General features: G+C 33.9%; 1 protein-coding gene and 1 long non-coding RNA gene across 2 annotated transcripts in view; one reads left to right on the forward strand and one right to left on the reverse strand.

Annotated features, from left to right (window-relative positions):
- Nucleotides 1-17,736, forward strand: part of LOC149501152 (uncharacterized) — a 171,976-nt gene that overhangs the window by 106,641 nt on the left and 47,599 nt on the right. The gene's annotated exons all lie outside the window — the stretch shown is intronic.
- CPR9 (cuticular protein RR-1 motif 9) lies at nucleotides 3,555-7,552 on the reverse strand. The gene is made up of 4 exons (XM_028171319.2): nucleotides 6,722-7,552; nucleotides 6,164-6,528; nucleotides 5,691-5,936; nucleotides 3,555-4,217 (listed from the first exon to the last, which is right to left on the reverse strand). The coding sequence occupies exons 1-4, from the start codon at nucleotides 6,734-6,736 to the stop codon at nucleotides 4,145-4,147; spliced, it is 699 nt and encodes a 232-aa protein (XP_028027120.2). The 5' UTR covers nucleotides 6,737-7,552; the 3' UTR covers nucleotides 3,555-4,144.

The raw sequence follows: 17,736 nt of genomic DNA on the forward strand, positions 1-17,736 counted from the left end.
TCTTTACGGCGATAAAGAAATTATCAGTACTTCACATTGACGTTTGGCCTATAGAGACCAGTGAATTAAGTATTAGAAATTATTAAAAACAATTTATACGGTTTAATATCGCGTTTTTTATTGTATCGGTCACTCGAGTCCCTCGTCAACTTTTTAATCGTCCGTGATCACAAAAACTTTAAAATATTCAAAACGTCGAAAACATAATATAACTAAATTGCAAAAAATATAATGAAATAATGAAATTAAAAGCCAATTTCAAATGTAAAATCTATATTAATTATTATATCCACGACTTGCGAAAACCGAAAGAAAAAAAAAGAAAAAAGAAAAGCTAAAGACTGCCTCTCATATATATATATTTGATATTGAAACAATTTTTTTAATACTTCAGTGTTATAAAGAATAAAAAATTACATTTATTGACAACGTTTTGGAATACATATTATATTATAATAACGTAGTACTTTAGCGGGACCTATAGTCCTTTAAACTGTAACTTGATACACTGCCCTAGAATGTGATTAGATTTATATCCCAGAATGATCTCCAAGATACAGGACTACCAAGTTTGGGGCTCAATTTAATGATGTAGCACATTTTTTCTGTAAAAAACGTATTTTGTTTATTACTATTTTAATGGGTTTTTTTTCTGGTATACAATGAGTTACGTCAATCTAGATTTTTTGTGGATTCTTATATGAATATCACGATTTTATCTACGTTCGTGAATTTACAAGTAACTTTAAGGTGAAGGTTAGTGTTTTATTGTTGGATGGATGACCTATGATTTCCGAATTTTATTAAAGGTTTTATTATCATCATTAAATTATAGCAATCAATTTCATTTTCGATAATAACTCATAATGTGTTCAATGCTGTTTGTGCCAATGATTAGTTTTAGCCGTTGATGTTGCTATAAAGCCTTTATTTCAAAGGTTTATAGCAATAATTTTATTCACTGTGTTTATTCCATGCATGTTTCTCGTAATATTTATTTAAGTATTTACATTATCTGTTAAACAATTCGAAATCACATATTTAAGGAAAGTATTGTTTATAGCGACATCAAATCATGAAATAAATGAAGCAGAGGTATTGAAAAAAGCAAAATAAATGTGATTAATGTGTTTAACAAAAATATGACTGTACTTTAAAAATTAAAACTTAATATCCAAGTAGAAAAAAGAAGAGAATGTCAAAAAGTCATCGACCCGTGATGTTGAAAAATATACGCATTAAATTCATTCTAATCATTAAACAAATTGATGTCCAATGACTAACAAAGAAAAACATTTACAGTAGTTACTTCTCAATGAAGGTTAAACAACATAGCTTGTAACTCATAAAATTATTCGTGATTTCAACCAGCTGCAAATTGGTATTCTTAAAATTACAGTTAACACGGATCCAAATGAATGTTTCGTTTGCAGAAATCTTGCTCAAGGCATTTCATGTTCACATTATCGTCTGAGCAGGCGCTTTCTCAACTGAATAATGAAACCTGTAGGTAATATATGAATTTACTTAAAGAAAGAGGCTTGAAAGAATTTACGTTATTGATATGTGATTGTTCACGTGTTCAATGGATCATTAACGGATCTTAAATTATGTGAAGAGAAAACGTAAAACATACTTAATTTTTCTTTTTCTTTTTCTGTTTCTATTCACTAAAATATCCAACAAATGCGTTCACGAATGGCTTCCGTGGTGAAGGAATAACAGCATGTAAAAAATAATTCGCTTAAAATTACGTGATTTCTGTTGGTTTATAGAATGTATTTTGAACCCGGATGTTTAATTATCCATCCTGTCTATTGCTGTTGCGATGTGCTGTGGGGCACCCGTAATAAAATACTGTAACTGTTAAAAATCGAGACTAGGTTTTGTCAAATAGAAAGTTTTCATCATCAGATATAATTCAAAAACATGTCTTTCTTCGAATTATATCCCAAAACTCAACAAGTTGTCACTGATAGCTTCAATGAACTTAAAAGGATTATAGCGGAAAACTCCCTCTACCAGATTAGATGACTAATTCAGATAAGCATGTTTTCTTTCATGGACCGCATAAGAAATAAAACGTCGTTAAATGAAAGGAGCACCAGGAGGATATAACACCCATAAAATATTTCCTAAATAAAACTAATATAGACAAACACATTTTGTAAAAGTCAGCCCAGATATCTGTTTGAGGCGGTCATTAGACACTTTGGTACTGGAGAGCATACTTGTAAAATAAATTGTGCTGAATCCTATCGATTCTCGTCACTTCAACTAACTATGATGATGATGCATGTGCCTCTGTGGTTCCGACGGCCTAGTAAGGATCTGAATGGACTCCTTAACCGGAATTAGGGAGCCGGTTAACCGGACCAAAGTGTCTACAGGATCGTGTTCCGCAACGTAAAACGCATTTGTGAATTTGCGCTCTTTGTGGATTTGAGATCAGGGAATTGACATTTCAATTGACATTGCCAAAGACTATCTTCCCAGTACTGGGCTACCGGACCAGTCCATATACAAGAGAATAGGTGATGATATTGCTACTACAGATGATTGTAAGGCGCTTAAGGACTAGTGTGGTGTCTTCTGAGCAATAAATCAAGATCCCTGCAATTTTTTTATTTGCTTTGTAATATAAATTGTCGTCTAGGTCTAAAAGATAAGGCGGCTGGTGTTCTTGTATTGTGTAATAATTCTTTTTTGGATCAGAGCTGAACCTCTTGCATGGTTTCCGCATACAGGGGCGCGCGGTATATACAGGACTCGGTGGTGAAAGGTTGGGCCAAACATGGTAGAGGCCCACACATTAAACGATCCTGCGATACAATATGAAAATTCGTACACAATACATCTTCATAAACCATTTTCACGATGAAGGAAGGAATCGTGTAGCAATAATAAACTGTAAAGTTTATAAAGCGTGATAATTGGTAGGCAGTACCACCATCTTGCCTATGTCTATCGCGAATATTTATGGTTTCTAGTTTAAAGATTGGGACAACTGTTATACTTAAGATTAAGACTGTCTGATTATTTTATGTCTTATACAGAATTGTGTGATCGTTAACAAATCTAGTCTAATAAAAATATAGAGTTCCGAATTAACAAATTAAATTTAATACAACTTCGCGCCAAACAAAGAAGACAACGCAAAATCGAGAAAAAATACATCAACAATTATACTCCAATTACCAGAACAAAGCATACAACACATTGTAGGTAAGAGTTAAAAAACTTTATATACATTTTACAAGGCTACTCGAGCTTGAGGCTGGTTTTTGTTAGTTTTTTGTCAATGTTTAGTTAATTTCGAATTACAGAAAAGAAATAATATAATAAAAAAATACACATATCACCATGAAAATTCGTTTATTTTTATTTAATTTTATTATTTACATTGATAAATTACAAATACATCTAAATACTAAATTAAAATAAAACGTAATTGTTACAATTTCTATCACAGTCCCAAGTAAGCACGTATGGTCATTTCGATAAATATATTCGTTTAGATAATCCCACTTTTGAAAAACAAATGAACATACTAAAGTATTTACAAACAGCAGAGTACGAACAAAAACTTATTAGCAATTAAACTCATTCTAAACGCAAAAATCGGGTTTCAGCAATTTAACAAGAGCCATCAACCCGCAAACATACAGATTATAAATATAAAAAAAATAGAAATTAGTAAGTTACTAGCATAGATAATACATTGAATATTTATTACTAGTATTAAAAACGAAGCAAGCGTGAAAATACGAGCTGTTTAAGAAGATTTTATGTTTAACAATGATGACCTCGTGACCATTGTTGTAGGCTATGCAAAACATAAACTTAAAAATTGTTAACGGACCTAAATAAAAAAAAAAACATAATTAAGATTTTAGTTACCCATTTTTGTTGTTTTTTTTATCCACCTCGTCAGCCAACCTTTTTTTCAATTTGCCTAAGCCATTGAGAATTATATAAATATGCATCATTAGTAGCTAAGGGTATATTTTGTATTTAGAATAAAATACATTTGTTTAGAGTTTTTCAGATTGACAATTATTAGAGAATTACCTAATTGTGGAACGAAGGCGATAAAAATTATTGTAGTGTTTCTTCTAAAAAGTGGGATCGTTCTAGAATGAGATCAATAGTGGTAGCCTCCAGCACCCCCGGAGCCTCCAGAGCCGTTGCCGTTTCCGCCGTTGTAGGAACCCTCACTAGAATGAAACAGTTTATTTTTTCAAGATTTGTTTAAAGGTCCTTGAATATAATACACGAGACAAAAACATTAAAAAAATCTACCGCAAAAAAATATCAAGTTGTGGTCATCATCTAGATACCTAAAAACTGAGATACTTTTAATTATGTATCAGTCTTGGAACTTTGAAAACGCCATGGTCTAGACGATAAGATGACCGTTACATTTGTATCGAGCGAAGTGTATGTGTCATATTCGAATTCTCTAGAATTACAAAACTTTCATTATACATTATCAAAATTTTCATTATATGTACATTATAAAAATACGTACTTGACAAACATTCACAAGTTAATTCCACTGTGTAGGAATAACATTATCTAATAAAAATCAAACCCGCAACAATCGTCTATTTATCTAAAATCAGATCTTTTCTATGTTTGCCTATCCTGATATCGACATAATAATATAAATATCAATAAAAATAAACAACTTTTTGGATATAGTATCAAAATCAACAGGAAATTTTGTAGCAGTGATTATAAATTATTTTTAAATGGGTTGGAAATATCTCGATATCTCTCTCGCATGGCCTGAAATTAACGTTAGCGGTGACGTCATAAGCCACATCCTTTTTGATATTTGACCACTAACTGCATTAAGCTTATTTTCAATGGTGCTACTATGGTGACATTTGAATTGATTTATTTTATTAATAGTACTTTCGGGTTTTAATAAAATATCTTTGGTAAAAGAAAACCTCAAAAGGAGATCCACCGTGTCGGTAGTATGGCTAGGTTGATTGACGGTCCATACGTTGTTGTTCAGAAATTGGATATGTATGCACATGGTATTTACATCTTAAAGTTTTGCTACCACATTTCAGATTTTTGGAAACATCTACTATTCTATGATCGCTAGAGCTATAGCATTTAACCGAAAATAGTTTAAATATCTAGGGTTAATCAGTAGAATTCGCCACTTAATATGTTATAGTTGAGGTTGATTCATTTTTCACGTCTGCGAAATCTATACTAATATTATAAAGAGGAAAGATTTGTTTGCTTGTTTGTTTCGAATAGGCTCCGAAACTACTGGACCGATTTGAAAAATTATTTTTCCATTAGAAGCCGACATTGTCCCTGATGAACATAGGCTACTTTTTTTAATTTTTTAATTTTTTTTTTAAATTTTTTTTTTTTGGTTTCATGTGTGTTTTAATGTTTCCGAAGCGAAGCGAGGGCGGGTCGCTAGTAATATAATATGTGTTTAAGCGCATTGGCGGTATTTTTGGGGTAGGTAAAAAAATCATAGAAAAAGATGTGAATGCATACAACCTTTGAGGCCATTGGAGTTATCATTTTTATAGATAGTAGATAAAGTAAGCAAACTGCCTAGTTATGGTGTTAAAAAAATTTTGAACGAAAAATAACTTAAGATAACTACAACAAAAATGCGTGCATTGTGATAGCAATGTTATTTAAATACTCACGAGGAAGGATTACGCTTGTTGAACTCAATCGAGCGCAGAATCTCTTCTGGGATGGGAGGAGGAGTGGGGAGATGAGGGCCAGTTGGGTGGAAGCCATTCTCGTCAGCGGTGTAGGTGATGGAAATTTGTTGGCCGTCCGGGGTGCGGTAAGAGAATGCCCCTTCCGCTGTCACGGCTGGACCTTCAGGGCCTTGAGCGCGAGGTGCGCCACTTTCTTTGGCTGAGATGCCATTACCGGTTTCGTAACTGAAAAAGGTTTCAATAAAAAAGTCCTGATTTTTAATTATAGTTAATTTAAATTCGGCGACAACTTTAGATTTGGAACCCTTTGCTTTACGAACTTTTTATTTTACTAAAATTAGTACGTTTTGCGTTTTTGAAGTCTGTTTAGTAAACGTTTCAAATTTTATCTAATTACCTACTTAAAGCAGATGACACAAAAAATATGTACTTCTTATTAATAAATTACTTACCTGAAGTGATAACTTCCATCGCCATTATTTACATTTTCGAAACTAACTATCGGTATCTGCGGGCCACTGCCGCCGCTGCTTGTGCTTCCAAAACCTCCAGAACTTGATCCCCCAGATCCACCTCCGCTGGAACTTCCGTGACTTCCGGATCCGGAGCCACCAAACCCTCCTGAACCACCCCCGAAATGACCACCGCCGCTACCCCCAAAGCCACCTCCCGAGCCGCTTCCACCGCTGCCTCCAAAGCCACCTCCTGAATTGCTCCCTCCGTTACCCCCGCTGCCACCGCCAGGACGAGGGGGGAGGTATTGAGGTTCTAGGCGGCCACATGACCCTAATGCTATCAGGACTGACGTCAATAGTAACTGCAAAATAATAAAAGCTGCAAATAATATTTACGTACGAAACCAACAAAATATGGTGTGAAAATGAAAATGAATTGTTTGTCATTTGATCCTTTCACACTGCCTGACCTTTCACAAAATCGACAATTTGATAATATGTAACAATTTTATGAATACGAAATTTGCAAATTTTAATTGAACTGGAAATACTCACCAGAACGGTGGCCATTTAGAATGTAGAGCGGATGCTTGTTGCGAAGTAAACTGAATACAGTTTCCGAAGATGTGCCCCGTTTTATATTGGCCAGGATCGCCCTTTCTCGTTTACTTTACCTTGTGCTGCGATATCGACAAGTGATTCCGAGCTTTGAGGAACTTTAAACTTGATACGACATTCCTAGATTGAATGTCGTGATGCCACTAAATAGGGAAACAGAGCGTAATGTAGTCGTGATGGGTTGGCCTATTGTTATTTGATAGATTAACTTCCATACTATGACAACTGTGGAGCGATTTCTTTGTATATTATGAAATCTTCAAAATTAAAACTACAAGAAAGTCGTTCAATTAAAAATAAAGTTATAAATATACAATTAATTATCAGAACATTGGAAATTGGAAATATTTTAATATTTTTGAATAGATCGTCCAAACGTTTGACTTATATGATTATTATTACTGTTTACTTAAAGTACATAAGTATTTAATTTTGTAGCTAGTGGTAAGGTCTTCATCCACTTTAAGATGTAAAGTTAATTAGTTGTATTGTTTACTGCCCTAAACTTTCTAGAACACATGATTGCTTGGTGGCAGAAATAGGAAAAGTGATGAATGATCTCGAAGTGAATTTTGTCGAGCAACTGGCTGGCTGTTGGTCCTGGCCCCTGATCTGACTGTAAAGCGGGAACCAGATTCCATTTCCGATCGAAGCCAGTTTCATTGAAATAATTTTGGTATTCAGGGCCTGGTACTTGTTCTCATATCGTATGTTTCTGGTGCATAAAACACAGTAGACACAATCCTAGATAAGGCCTAATGAATGTGTCTATAGCTTATTCCATGAAAAACATTAATTTCTTAAAACTGCTCGCCTGCAGTCTGTCGTATATTGATTCTACTATATTATTAATGTGCTATTCTGATGTATACCCTATTCTTTTGTAAAATTTCAATAAAGAAAGATAAAAGATAATAATAAAAGAACAAATTTTTCCATCATCACAATATTTGCAATTATGTTATAATATTAATAAGATTAACCAGCTATAAGTTTAGTTTAGTTTTAAACTGTGGCCCAATCGGCTACAATTTTAAAACATAAAACACGCTCATAGCAAACACTTTCAATTGTCTGCCAAATATAATCATTCTTGTTCATACCGTAATAAAACCTGCGCAAGTTTTTGGAAAACTCCTTTGAACAATCCATATTTATGTCAACCACACAGTATTCAAAATATGAATTAAGGCAAGTAAAGGTACATGGGGGAAAATGGTGGGAATGATTAAGAACTAAAACAGGGCTCGTGAACATCTCGTATCTCTTTCATTTGAATATTATACTGAATCTTTTGTGTACTTAATACGTGTTTTTTAACTTCTCGATCGTGTTAAATTTAACTCAAATTTGTGCAGATTTAGGACACATCACACACACATATTATTATGTGCATGCTGAGTTTAATAAATAGAAAATGGCTTAAGTTTAGATTAGGGTAGTGGTTTATATATTTTTCTGCTTCCAGGAACGATTTGTTTGCAATCTGAATTTTAAAAAAATATATAAATATTATAAGTACCTACTAGATTTCCGCCCGCAGATTCGCAATCGTGGACACTATTATACGTGGGCAGACACGTGTTCAGTAGTGGGATGAAGCTCACATTGTTTCCCAGGGCTAAGAACTATTTCTATACTGAAATTCTTTAGTCGATTTTAATCGGCTAAGCGTGAAAACTTAACATTTAAATAACTTTCGTATTGAAACCAGTATTTAAAGATTACAATAGTTTACATATTTATCGCATCAAACATTAAAATACGTAAGACAGTATGCATGACGAGATAATATTAAGATGACATGAAATAGAGGATCAAATAATTTGATAAACTACCATTACTCTTACCACCGCCCCGCCTATTTCTGCCGTGAAGCAGTAATGCGTTTCGGTTTGAAGGATGGGGCAGCCGTTGTAACTGTACTGAGACCTTAGAACTTATATCTCAAGGTGTGTGGCGCATTTTGTAGATGTCTATGGGCTCCAGTAACCACTTAACACCAGGTGGGCTGTGAGCTCGTCCACACATCTAAGCAATAAAAAAAAATTAGGAATTTTTTAAAATTCAAGTAATTTTGATTGCCCGGTATGAGTTTGGATCAAACTGTGGAAGCCACTATAAATTTTATAGGTCAAACAACAAGTTCTGAGCTTTAGACTTATGAAGCTTTACAAAGACTTATGACTCGTATTGAATGGTAACCCCTCCTTTGTTTTAATTGCATTCAACTTCATAACGTCAGCAATTACTAATAGCTTAGTAAGTTGAATATGCAGTTATAGGTAGTTGTAATGGTTTTAAGCCTCAATGATACTCTGACTTTTTTTACGTGGATACTGTAATGAAATTAAGTACATAACCCGATGACATGGGCGCTTGTATTCATCTTTGGTATCGATGGGTTCCAATAGTGGTATTTATTTTGGGCGTTTCATGGGATCAAATAGCTGCTTAACATCCGATGAGCCAAATTGGTCTACCTTTAAACGAATTAATTGTATATTAAGCATTGATGTATTAAAAAAACCAAAGATACACACTCAAAGTCTCAAAAACGTCCGCATAAAATGAGCGAGAAATTAGTGAAATGCGAGAAGAATGCATTAAAAGTTTTAGAGAAAAGATTTAAAGATTGATGTACACATGTCCTACCCATAAACATATTTACGCTCAGATAAAAATATTTATAATTATGGTTATAGAACACAATTTAACTAACCCTTAAAATACTAACTCAATAAAAAAAAATACAAATATTCGTCTTCACTTCATCTCCTGTCCTGCCGGCTAACTTCGGTCGTAAAATTTGATTGGTTATTTGTACACTACTTTGTAATAACAACTTTAAACAATGCGCGTAAAGTTGAATTTGCAAAAGATATGTTTATAGTTAACTATAACTACGTATAGTAGATATAATTGGTGAGTGTTTCGGGACAGTTTCGAGAGCTACTTTTGTATGAAACTGTGTATCTTGGGTTTATATATCAATGATATTAATATTTTAAATTTGAATTCCTGGAAGAAATACATCATCTAGATATTCTGAAAAGCAAAGGGCAAGCGTTCTTCAATGCTATGATATCGTTGCATCAGAGTTCTGGGGCGTGTTTGCAGAGTGAACTACTAAAAAGGGCGTGCGATATTTACTCTCATGTTTCTACATTTAGAAAGCTTTGCTTGGGACGTAACTCTGGTGATGTGTTTAATTCGTTGACAATTAATTATTTATATTGTAATACATATTTACTTTATCTACGCTAAAACAACTATCTAAATAATTATTAAGTACGCTAACATCATTTAACAACATTTTAACATTCATATTATTTATTTTAATAGTAAGAGAGACCATTGAAATAGCTAAATCAATCCATTAATTGTTAGTTTAACTGTTGTATGTGTTCACAGAATGTTCACTCGGTTGTTCTAACATTTTCTGTTGTTCAAATAATTAAATACCCAAACTTTATTATAGCAGATGGTTGGCGCCTATTCACACCTGGGATTCTCTTAATCGAAAGATGACAGCCCAAGTCTGCCAGGTCTCAGGAGAATGTTAGTTTTCTGTGTGGAAAGAAACTTAAATATTTATAAATTTTAGACGGTGGCTACAATAATATTTAAATGTCGGTGAATTACACGAAAACTGTAAAGGATTAAAAGCATCGGAAAAAAACGAAACAAATACGATTAATACGGAAATAATAAATGCGAGATTAAAGCAGTAAAGCATTTTTAATGAAATTGTTTTCGTCGTACTTTTTACTGGTTGTAAAACCTCTTGTGAGTCCGCGGGGGTGGGTATCACCACCCTGCCTATTTCTGCCGTGAAAGAAGTAATGCGTTTCGGTTTGAAGGGTGGGGGCAGCCGTTGTAACTATACTTGAGACCTTAGAACTTAGATCTGAAGGTGGGTGGCGCATTTGCATTGTGGATGTCTGTGGGCTCAAGTAACCACTTAACACCAGGTGGGCTGTGAGCTCGTCCACTGATCTAAGCAAAAACTAAAAAAAAATGTTAACCGAATTTTTAAGAATAAAAATTTCTTCGATCGGATAGGTAGGGAAAAACGTATTTATCGAATGTTTACGAATTAATAAAAATAAAAATCGCTAACATTTTTATTTGCGTAATTACTGTAGGTAGGGCTTGTGAGCCCGCCCGGGTAGGTACTAGCTCCTTGCCTATTTCTCATGTGTCAAGTTGTATATATGTGGTTGATAGCTATTGGATCCGATGACCACATAACACCAGGTGGACCGTGAACTCGTTCTGTCATCTTAACTATGAGAAATAAATATAAATACTCTACAATATTATGTGGGTTCATTAATCTGAAAGTATGAGAAGTACAAATTTAATGCCAAATGGCGATTGTAGTTCACGTCCCTGACCGCTGCGCTCTAAGTTAAGAATCTTATGTCATCTAACATTTAATTTTGAGCACTCTATTTTTAGGACGAATTCGGATTGTCCAGTCATCGAAGGTTCAAGTTAATGTGGCTTGTACTTATGTTTCTACATTCTGTAAAGATACTAAGTATGTACTAGGTATCGAGTGTTTAAAACATGATAGTTTAAATGTCGCTTTACAGATTTTATAATGTAATGTAAAACGTAGTGTGTGGTGAATTTGATTATTTTGATTTTGCACAAATGTTCATTTAGTGTAAATACTAGGTAATGTAAATGTAGGAACTACTAATGGTTGTCATGCATATTTCAGGTGAAACTAGATGATGACCGGTTTTTTTTTTGATAACGTCATCTTGTTGTGTCTTTAAAGCGTTTAGTTGCCCTCAATTAAGAAAAATAGTATTATTATTCACCAATAGATGTCGGGAAGAGTTGATTATTGAAAACACGAATAAAACGAACATTTTCTGAAAATAAATCGTAGCTAGATCGATTTATCGCTCCCCAAATCCCCTGTATACTAAATTTTATGAAAATCGTTGGAGCCGTTTCCGAGATACAGATTATATATTATATACAAGAATTGCTCGTTTAAAGGTATAAAATAAGATACAATTATGCATATGGATGGGTTAGAACAGCCTTTTACATATCAAATAGGTCTTTGATCACATATATACCTCACGTTCGATAACGGCAATAAATATAAACCAACCAATATCCACTTAGCACCGGATAGCTCGTGAGCACACATTTGGATCCCGTAAGCATCAATTTTAAACAATTAGTCATTTTTACTACTCGTAGATGTTACGTATATTTCTATATAACTTTTTGCCAATACCTCTTTCAATCCGGGCACATGAACTAGTGGTGGGGGTAATCGTGAGGATAAATTTTAATATCACAATTCTTACTCGGCGTAGAAGAAGAAAATTGTCTATAGCCGTGAAAGTCAATATGCTTAAAACTATTTTTTCTGTATGCATACGTATCCAGATTTGGTCTATTGGTCTATTAAGGTAAACGTAGCTTAAATTAAAATCCTATTGGTTCTTTAGGAAAATCGACAAATATTATATTTGCTTTAAAAAGCCCTAGTGCAATATATACAATTGTGACTCGGTCTCAAGGTTGGTTGAGGGATTCGAGTCGTAACGTCTTTTGATTCTAGTAGCCAGTTAACTGTCGATATACTGTGAGTTCACTAGCCCATCAACAGCGATGCCTAATTTATTATCTGTTGCGTTGTGGTGAATAAGAGTGGACTGTATTATTAGTTTGATATTTTTATTAGTTTATAAGTGTCAAATTAAAGATATATATAAAAAATATGAAATAGATGTGTCGCCCTTGGCGGCTGGAAATGAAAAGGGAACAGTGTCATAGCGGACGTCGCTCGTTGACACTTTTGACGTTCCGAATTCAAACATTATCCATATGCGTACCTGGGTGAAGGTCCTGAAGGTGTACCACCAAACCAGCAATTCACAGCTAAAGCCGCTGTTGTTAGCATATGTTACGTAGATATTGTAACACATAACAAAATTTTCATTATATTATATTGATATCATTAGATGTTCTCATGTAGAGCATTCTAGCAAAAATGTTGAACGTGAGATGTAAAAAAATGTTTAAATCATGTTTTTATTTAATCCTATTTTCAATCTATTTTGTAATTGTTTCTTATTAGTATTATTTTTTATTGTCCTCGTATGCAGACGGTCAAACGGCCCATCTGATGGTGAGTGGTTACCGTCGCTCATGGACCTCAGCAATGCCAGGGGCAGAGTCAAGCCGCTGCTTACAGTTTAGTACTCTCCACAAGCCTCATTTGAAGCAGGACATGTCATAGCGGCCGGTAACACCGTGGAGGAGAAGCACATTCCAAAGCTGGATAGTACGTCGCAAAAAATATATCTGGAAACGCATTGTGGATCTCTGTGGATAAACGCAGTGGCTCCAGGTAGTATGGATAAACTCTACTCTGGTGGCTAGCAGTGCGACTATAAAAACGAAATGATAGTTTCATCTCAAACAATTCCTCGGAGCACTCACCATGGAACATACATATATACACGTAATTATTTTATTCAATAGTGTAGTTGACGTTTTAATTAAAATAGTAATATATAAAGTTTTTAATAATTTCAGACGGCAAAAATGTTCACTGAGCTTTATTCGTTTGAATTCGCTGAAATAAGAAATACTATTCAGGAAATCCTAGTGGATTTTATAGAATGTAAACTTCAACAATGCAATCAGCGCCGTGGCCACAATATTGAATTGGATTTCTGCATCCGCGGACTGCAGATTACTGTTTGAAGCTGTTTTAATCTAGCAACAATTCTTGTAGATACTACGACTTTGCTTGAATGATTACACGGTAGAAGTTTGTGACATTAAATGCGCTTAGAATTAAAAATAATTGTGACGTAATTTATGATATACGGTACCGCTTTAGCTGGGATGAAGTCAGCGAATTAGTTTCACAGTAAAGTTGCATCGTAAATTGTTGCTGTATACTTTCGAAAATACTTTTCTGATATAAATAATCTGATCTGATATAAATAATTATGTAATTTATAATAACTTACAATAAAATAGTTGCAAAACTAAGTACTAAGTAAGACCCTATTATAGCTGACGATATAAGTGATTGACTGGCCATTTCTTATTTGAGAGATACCATGTCACCAGAAGGGTTTTTCAACTTCGCCTAAGACGGGTGGATGAACTCAAGTCCAGTTACGGGGGGAAGGTTTTAAACAGATGCCGAGCACCCCAGTCCGTTGGCACAACAGCTCAAGAGCAGCTGCTTCTGAAGAGTCCTCATAAAGGCGAATCGAAAACACTACCCACTGAGATTTAACAAAAAACTCAGTGAGCTGATTCTATGATCTATGTTTTTGATAAGAAACGACAAGTACGGTACTGCTTGCTGCTACTAGGAGCGTCACTAACACTGTAAGTGGATCGAGTGGAGGATACCTTTTGTTATTCTTTATTTCTTTATTTTATTAGGCTCACAATACACATCACAAGCTAAATATACATAAAAAACACAAATAAAAAGAAACAAAATCTGGCTTGCAACATAAGTTATGTGCGCACGACAAAACAAGACTATATTGCTGAATTTGTATAACAATGTTCCTTACAATTATGACAAAACAACACAATAATAAAAACTAATCTAACGAATAATGTAAGGAAAAAAAAAAATTCACAATATAATACATTAAACAATTACATTAACCTACCTATTAATAAAGTGGAGGATGCCCTTGAACATTTTTCTAAACGTAACTAACCTACAAGTAAAAATATCTAACTCAGGTGACGACCTTGCCAGTTCGTTATAGGTACGACACATTCGGGTAATGGGATTATAGTAAGATATATTGTTTTTGTAAATTAGCAATGCAAACAAATTGTTTTGGTTGACCCTCCGAGCACTAAATTTAATGTTTAGTGAAATCTGAGATAACAGTTCAGGCGAATCCAACAGAGAGTGAATTATCTTATATAAGTATATCAGATCAGTGAATGTACGTCGATCTTCTAGTGACGGCATGTTATAGTTTAATAGTCTTTGCTCGTATTTAAGTTCAGAGCGGCCTGGTTGTATACGATAACTTAATAATCTTAAACACTTCATTTGCACACGCTCAATAGTGTTAATGTGCACTCTGTAATTAGGGGACCATATTGGACTGCCGTATTCCAATACACTTCTCACTAAACTGAAGTACAGATACAAAACACTCCGAGGATTCTTAAAATCTTTTGTTGATCTCAATACAAACCCCAATAACTTATTTGCCCTAGAAGTAATCTGTTCATAGTGTTCCCTAAATGAAAGTTTTTCATCGAAGTAGATACCCAAATCTTTAACTATGAATAGTCTTTTTAGTGTCTCGCCCTCAATTGTGTATGTATGAATAATTTTATGTTTTTTATTAGTGAACGTAATAATGGAACATTTATTTATGTTCAAATGCATGTGATTGACCTTGCACCATTCCGATACAATGTCCAAATCTTTTTGTAAGGCGAGACAATCGGATGTCTGGGAGATAACATTATAGACCTTTAGATAGTCGGCATACAAAAGACAACTGCAAGATAATTTCTCAATCAAATCATTAATAAAAATAATAAAAAGGAGGGGTCCTAAGTGGGATCCCTGGGGAACACCAGAACCAACCTGCACCGGAGCAGAAACAAAACCCTTCAATGCCACCAGTTGACTTCGATTTTCCAGATACGAACAAATCCATCGATACAAATTTCCATGAACACCGTATGAAAACAACTTGCGACAAAGTAATCGATGACAAACTAACTATTCGTAACTTAATTATTCGTAACTGATATAATGCAAGCCTTCAAAATGTGAGCCGATTCACGTTTTTGCCAATTAGATATCTTCTATTCTATAATATGATAGCTATCGATACATCAATAACAGATGGTGTTAATTGTAGGTTCGCATGAATTTTCACTTAAAAAGGAAATCGCGTTTTTTTTCCGTGAATTTTTGAATGGTTTTTCTTCGGTTAAAGTTTTTACATAGTTGTGATTGAATGAACTTAGAAACAAAGTATATAACATATAAAGAGAAACGCGACGTCGTCGGTGAGCAATTTCAATAGATGTTGAAGTTATGAAGAAAAAGCAATTTGTTTCCATATAATTCGGTCAAGTAACAAACATCTCACCTTTTGAGACTTTTTCAATACCCAGGACGAATTTTACTGCCGACGAATGTGAACATAAAACCTTCTTTTTGCGGTAAAAAAATTGTCTATGGTCGTGAAAGTCAACAAGTTTAAAACTATTTTTTCTGTATACATACTTATCTAGCAATAGTCTATTTGTCTATTAGGTAGTGAACGTAGTTTAACTTTTAAATTTAAATCCTATGGGTCTTTTAGGAAAATCGACAAATATTACATTTGATGGGAAATCAGCATATTGCGATCACCAACCAACATCGTAAATAATTAATTATATTAAACAAAATAAATAGACATTTTAGACTTAACTCTCTTTAAAGTAATGGTTGTCTAATTACACTCCATTTTTATAAAAATTGTAAAGGAATAAATGAAGCTCCATATTTTAATGTCTTTTCTATGCAAATTTTATCGCTTGAGGGTCTCTCGGCGGCTTTTGGCGGCAAATTTAATCTGTGGCCTAAATGAAAAATTAAAAATGCAATTTCTCATTTCATGGTCGATGGTTTTAAATAAAAACCTTGGCTGAGCAATATACATACTCCGATCTTTTTTCAAGTACAGATTGTCTAATAGAGCCATAAATTCTAAATTTTCGTGTTTAATCCATGACCATAAAATTCGATGATTGTTGTTGACACAATTTATAAAAAAAACGAATAATTTTAGTTATACGTATTTTGTACCTAAGAAGCTGTATTTAATTTCTCTGCTCAAAATAATAATAGCTTATTTACCTAATACAGTTTTTACACATGACCAGGGCTATTTTGGACAAAGTATCTGGGTATAACAATTTTTGTTGCTGCAACTATACTCTAGTCTAATTACGAAGTCCTTTTTGACACTTCTTAGAACGTAACTCTTCACGTTTCGCATAATCTATATATTAATACATGAAGCAAAAACTTTGTATGCCTTTTTACGAAAATTGCGCGGACGGAGGAGTATGAAATTTTCCACACTTATAGAGAATATAGAGAAGAAGTGCACAATGCTAATATTTTTTTTAAATAATGCATAAAAGATACATTAAATCAATTAAGAAAACATTACACACACTATATACCATTTATTTGACGCACACACGCATGCATACTATTTATTGTCAAACTTTTGTTATTGACGTCTGTTGTCAAATTGAGAATAGAATAAATATGGTTTGTCTTTGTTAATATTTTTTATAGTGTAGTCTTGGCGAAATTTGTGATTATAGAAGTATAAAATACAATCATAATAGTGTACAAACTTACAATTCCAATTGATTATAGTCGAATTTCGACTACTGCGGGTCCTCTAGTTTGAAATAATAATCTTTTTTTTTCATGGTCGTAAACATCTTTAAAAAATACACAATCAATCTAAATCATTATACAATTAAATCACACACACAATAACATAATAATAACATCTGTCTCATGGGACTTCGTAATTGGAATAGAGTATAGCTACGACCTATTTGATACTACCGCGACACGATCGTAGTTTATATTTTACAAGCAAAGCTACGAGCAAGGCTTAGTTTAGTTAATATAACATACATAATCAGAAACACCATTAATAGAAAATAAGGTAATTTTCGTGTTTACCATCAGAGCAAACAACACGAAAACATATGCCAAAAGTATTTACTGGTGGTAGGACTTCATGTGAGTCCGCGCGGGTAGGTACCACCACCCTGCCTATTTCTGCCGTGAAGCAGTAACGCATTTCGGTTTGAAGGGTGGGGCAGCCGTTGTAACTATACTTGAGACCTTAGAACTTATATATCTCAAGGTGGGTGGTGCA

This window comes from Bombyx mandarina, chromosome 17, assembly GCF_030267445.1.
Source record: "Bombyx mandarina strain Sakado chromosome 17, ASM3026744v2".
Classification (NCBI taxonomy): Eukaryota; Metazoa; Arthropoda; class Insecta; order Lepidoptera; family Bombycidae; genus Bombyx; species Bombyx mandarina.